The sequence below is a fragment of the Haliaeetus leucocephalus genome, unplaced genomic scaffold, assembly GCF_000737465.1.
Source record: "Haliaeetus leucocephalus isolate CR32 unplaced genomic scaffold, Haliaeetus_leucocephalus-4.0 Scaffold162, whole genome shotgun sequence".
Lineage (NCBI taxonomy): Eukaryota > Metazoa > Chordata > Aves > Accipitriformes > Accipitridae > Haliaeetus > Haliaeetus leucocephalus.
Genome location: NW_010972598.1, coordinates 7,255,626 through 7,261,058, shown reverse-complemented (window position 1 = coordinate 7,261,058; position 5,433 = coordinate 7,255,626). Strand labels below are relative to the sequence as shown.

Below are 5,433 nucleotides of genomic sequence, written 5' to 3'. Positions count from 1 at the left end.
GGGCGGCTGCCGGGAGGCCGGCGGGCCCCGGGGCGGGGTGGGCCTCGGGCACGGGGGGAGCCCCGGGTGAGGACAGGGCCGGGCCCCTGCCCTGCGCCCGTGGGTCGCGGGGTGGGCTTTCCTCATTCGTATTATTTTTTTTTTCCCCTTAAAAAGCGCGTGGGTTTAATTAGCTGCTCCTTATCGCTGCGTTTCTCTTCCCTTTTTTCTTTATTTTTAATCCTGATAGGGGAAGACTTTCACTTTCGCGTCCCTTCAGCGAGCGCCTTCGGTTTTCCCACTGGCCAGCGCTGCCCGGGCGGCAGCAGCCCGGGACGCGTTTGGGACGGGCTCGGGGCTCGGTAGGGCTCTTGGCGTTAGCCCGGGTTTACTGTCCCTGGGGCCTAAAAGGCGAGCGGCGCTTGGTCCGGCAGCTCTGCTCCGAGGAGGAGGAGGAGGAAGGCATCGGCGGTGGAGGCTGAAGGCGTAAGGTGGCGTGTCGTGGGCAGGAGGAAAGCGCGTCCTGCCCAGGTAGCGCAGAGGAGATCGAAGGGGCGAAGCGTGCTGTTTGGCTCTGTCTTTTTTGGGGGGGTAGGGGGCAGGAAAAAGAACCAAACCATTGTGGAATTGGCAAAACTTAATCTGTGGACGGTGAGCCAAATGTAGGTCCAATCCAAATGGATGCAGGCTCTTCTAAAATCACAGCTGTTTCCCCTCTGCCTCTTCCCGTGATCGCCACTGCCCAGGCAAAAGCCTTCTCCGTAGTTCCTGCGATCTGCGGCACTTCTCCGATTTTGCACCACCACGCCACGTCTCCCTGTCGACTTGCCGTGTTTACTTGCCTGTTTTTCCGAATTGCAGCCACTGCGTGTGTGAAGTCCCTTGGCTCTAGGTTCACAGTTATCTTCGTGTCAGTTTATCCTTGTTTACTCTGAAATTTTGTAAATCTTAAGTTAAGTGAATGTCACAAAATTGAAAATTGGGTGATTTAGTATTGTTGGTAGGCTCCAAATTTCAGTTGTAGCGATAAGGGATAAAAGATGGTACTTCTCTGTCCACAGCTGAGGCCTGAGACACAGCTCTCAGTAGAGAATATTCAAAATGTGCTTTTGTGGGATGTTTGACTGCTTCTTGGGTTTTGTCCTTGGTTCTTTTCTGATGCTCGCAGGTCTTCCCTCAGTCTGTTGGAAGGAAGAGGCTGCTGTCCCAGCATCAGGATGGGAATGCAGAGTAATTTAGAAGCAGCATTTCCAATGCTAGTTTTCAAGCTGTTTTCCTTACATCTGTACTGGTAAAATTTCAAGGCTGTGGAATCTGCCTAAACCTGTACGTGAGATGTAGCATAGGCAGGAAATTAATCTCCTGGGTCCAGTGCTTAGTACACAGCTAATTTCCAACTTTTCTACGAAAGAGGAACTTGTGATGTGTTTTGTATGAGCAGCATCTCCTCTGGGTTTCTTCAGTAGTTTTGGCTCCTAAAAAAAAAAATTAACCTAATATTCTTTTTTTTATTATTTTTTTGTGCTCCAATTTGTGACACTTTGGAAGAGGCTGCATAGTAGCTGTGCAGACTCCCGATGTGATCTTTCTTCTCTCTTTCCTTACGTGTTTTGCCAATCAGTAAAAATAGTTAATGGCATTAGTATTTATTGTTCTCTCTGGCTGTTTGAGAGGAACGAGGCAGCTGGGACTTCCAAACGATTGTTTCAAGTTTTCTGCAGGCATGGACAGGGATTGCTATATGCCTTCAGTTTGTTTCATATTTTGGAGATTATGTTTAGCGATGGGAGCTAGAGTCTTAAAAATGATTGGAGGTTAAACTGGCAGGCTTGTCCTTTTTTGCCTTTAAATTCTGCATCATTGACCTGTTGTGCACTGGCTCAGCTTGAACCCAGCTAAAGGTATTTTGGCAGGCCATCCTTATGTTTATTTTATGATGTAGTCTAATTTTGAGAGCTTGATGAAGAATATTTGTAGGAACGTTGGTTTTGCTCTTGCAGTTTTCATGAGTGCTTTGCCTGCTCCTGTGACGTTGCTCTTTGTAATGCTGAGGGTGAAGTATAAAGGCAAAGTGAACAAAGAAACAAAGATCTGAAATGAAAGTAGGGGTGATAGTGTGTCTGATGCCCATGGGTGTTTCTTCATGAAGACGCATTTCCTGTAAGGTAGTTCCTGTTCTGTCACCTGGGAGTAGGGAAAAAGGATCTCCTTGAGATACTGCTAGTAACAACCACTACTGTGGCTGCTGGGAAGAATATGCAAAGGGAGCAAGAAACTGTACAGATTCCATAAAGCAGCTGCAAATGCCACCTTGCTAATCTTGGCTGAAGAAACTGGGGCTTCCCTATTACCTTAGAGCTCTGAAAAAGCTTGGATTTGGATCAGCTGCCAGCGACTGCTCCTTTCCCAGGTCCTTCTCTATTGCTGCTAAAATGTCCGATCCTGATGTTAGAATTTGAGATTACTGGATAACCTACTGCTTTTTTTGCCTATCATTTAAAATTTACCATTTTCTCTATTGGTCATGTGCTTGTTTAGCAGCTTGAAAAGGCTGATCTTGGTACTCCTCTTGTTTGTCAGTGTTATTTCAAAGGGTCCTCTGGAGTTCCTCGTCTTTCACACACCAGTTTTCAGTTTCTCCGATCCATTATGAGTTTATGAGGAATTATCTGTACATGCATGCTCTGCCATAAAGAATAAGGGTTTTCTCACCAAATCTAACCTAGTGCAGATTGATCCTGTAACTGAAGCAAAAAAGTATGGGCAAGGATATTTCTGGATGCTTTCTCTTTGCAATTGAACCACAGACCTGAGACTGATTTGCGCAGTTCTGACTGGCTAAACCGCTTCAGAAACATTTAGTTGAATCTGTTGCATGCCGTTTTGGGAGTGAGTTTCTTTTGGATTATAAGCTAAATACAACAGGCTAGATGCAAAATCTCCAAAGTGGTTTCTAGACCTGAAATAAGCATCTATGAGAGCATCTCAGATATAATTAAGTTGCTACCCAAACCGAAGCTGTATGGCAGACTGGATGCAGAGGCGTTAGTGTGGACCTGGGCAAGTCACTTGTATGTGAGTCCATGCTGCTAGCTGAAACGCAGTATGGTAAATGTAATACATTGCAAAGCTTGGTTAAGGGTGTGTTTTTGGGAGGGTGCCAAGATGCTGGTCCATCTCTGTGTCCACCCTTCTTCATGGTCTTCATTAGAATTGTCTTTCCTACACTTTCGTGAAGCAGAATAAGTGTTCTATTTGAGACCGTACACATTTCAGATATAATTTCTTTAATTGCAAGGAAGATGAAAAGGAAGTTTGCTTTTGGAGTGGGGAAGTTGTGGTTGAAACTCACGATTTTAATAGGTCTGTCTGGAAATGCTGTGAAAACTCCACACCTGTTGATGCCCCTTCCCCACCCTCAACAGTTACTTAACCTGTGAGAACAAATGGAAGTCTTTTTAAGGTTTTCACCAAAGCATATGGGTTTGCAATTCCACATATCTGTTTAAAGTAACTTTTGCTGAAACCTTGCATCCCCGTCCGCTTGGAACTTCACAGAGGGCTTATTGTTCTAACAACTGGGATAAGCACTGAAGTGTGCATGGCTATTAGAAAAGGCTCATTTATGATCATGTTTTTAAAGCTGTCAGTTTGTTAGAAGTACTTACAAGGGGGGGAAGGGCATCCTTGTCTGTCTCTTTGAGAAGCTGTGTTTTATTACATTTAGCTGCTCAAACTGGAAAGGATGTGCATTTGTAAAACTTACGCAGGTCATTGATAGTGGGGCTGTAAGGTGTAGAACTATCTTGAGGCAGGCTTTACCTGTTAATCTGCTAGAATAAAACTGTCGCTTAGTTCTGCTTTATTTAAAGCCTTTTAGGTTATCTAAACTTCTGTGTAAAATCGATGGGTATTGCGAAGGATTGGTGGCAGTCAGGGACTAATCAAATAGCAAGAGAGCTATTGCATTCGTCTTACTGAGATTCTTTTATTACAAGCCAGAGTCTAAAAGCTAGTGTTGGGCTCTTTTTGGTTTTGAGATACTACCAAGTGGTGTTTGTGAGGATGGATTTCAAAATTTTTATAAAGGAAACCTCAAAGCATTCTTTTTTTTTTTACTTTTGTAGGAGGGAAGCCTAGATAGATGAGGGCAGGTGAAAAAGGCAGAAGACTCTGCTTTTGTTTTAATTTCCCTGTTGTTTTTTGGTTTTTTTCTGGAGACTTACCTGACTGAAGTGCCAGAAGTCTGGCTCTAAACTTTTAAGTTTAGGTGATAAACTATTGCTTCTTGGACTCCCCAAATAGGTGTACTATTTAAAGCATTATGATTCTGAAATTTCCTTCTTTGTATATTATTTTCTCATTCCCTTGACTCTTCTGGAATTGTTTTATTGGTTGGTCAAGCAGAGGAATCAGAAAATGACTGAAGAATACCCAACTGCTATTGTAAAAGCAAGGAGGAGGAATGTTCCCTTTTTATGAGTTATTTTTAACAAAAACAAATGCTTCAGCTCACCACTGCAGTTTTAGCCCAGAATCCAGAAAAGTATTTTTGATTCCTTGGTGAAATTAGTAGGATTAGGTAGTGAAATATCTTCAGGGATCTGATTCAACGTGTCTAGTTATGCCTTAGTACCGAGAGGCAAATGCTCTCTGTTGCTTTCGTATTTCAGTAATGAAGTTGTTTGACTTCAGCAATGAAAATACTGAGCCATTTGTCTTCCATCAGTTTTAATACAGCTATGGTGTACGTTGATCTTGGCGTATACCTACACAGTAAGAGCCTCATGATCTCTTTCTTTTCTTTTGAGGTCATGAAACGCGTACGCACAGAACAGATTCAGATGGCAGTGTCCTGCTACCTCAAGCGCCGTCAGTATGTGGACTCGGAAGGTCCCCTAAAACAAGGGCTGAGGCTGTGTCAGACTGCTGAAGAGATGGCAGCTAATCTCACAGGTAATCCTATCCCATTTTCCATGCATGCTTCTTGGCAGAGCTGTGACAAGTGTGAGTATGTATATTGGTAACTACGTGAATTTGTCAGCACATACGGACAGCTCTCTTTTTGAAATAAAGAAATTTTCCAGTGTGAAGTTGGAGTGAGTTAGGAACTTTTGAAGAATGAAAATGTGGTTGAAATTGTAACAAGGTGAGATTCATGGTCAGTGAAACAGCAGGCTGGAATAATCAGGTCAGGGTAGTGGAAAATGTATATGTTGTATCCCAAAGAACATGAAGTCTGGTGAGTAGTGATGCTTTGGGACAGAGGTGAGAACCACCTAGATGAGGAATTAAGAAGCAGGAAAATCTGTTGTACCTTTGTACTCCAGGAGAGCTGTATCATGTGAAATAGTAGTGATACAGGCTGTTTCTTTTGCTGGCCTAGTCAGCTTTCTAGTTGTGAAAGCTCTGCTCTGTCACCTGGGGGGGGGGGGGGGGGGGGGGGGGGGGGGG

General features: G+C 43.9%; 1 protein-coding gene across 2 annotated transcripts in view; it reads left to right on the top strand.

Moving 5' to 3' along the window:
* The first annotated feature begins 79 nt into the window (after positions 1–79).
* The window catches only part of TAF5L (TAF5-like RNA polymerase II, p300/CBP-associated factor (PCAF)-associated factor, 65kDa), a 21,392-nt gene continuing 16,038 nt past the window's right edge, over positions 80–5,433 (top strand). The window contains exons 1-2 of one of the 2 annotated variants that reach the window (XM_010562666.1): positions 80–465; positions 4,791–4,935. In XM_010562666.1, coding sequence (XP_010560968.1) covers positions 4,794–4,935 — 142 coding nt within the window. In that variant the 5' untranslated portion in view covers positions 80–465; positions 4,791–4,793. Of the gene's footprint in view, positions 511–4,790; positions 4,936–5,433 lie in introns of both variants that reach the window. The other variant, XM_010562665.1, reaches the window with a different exon arrangement.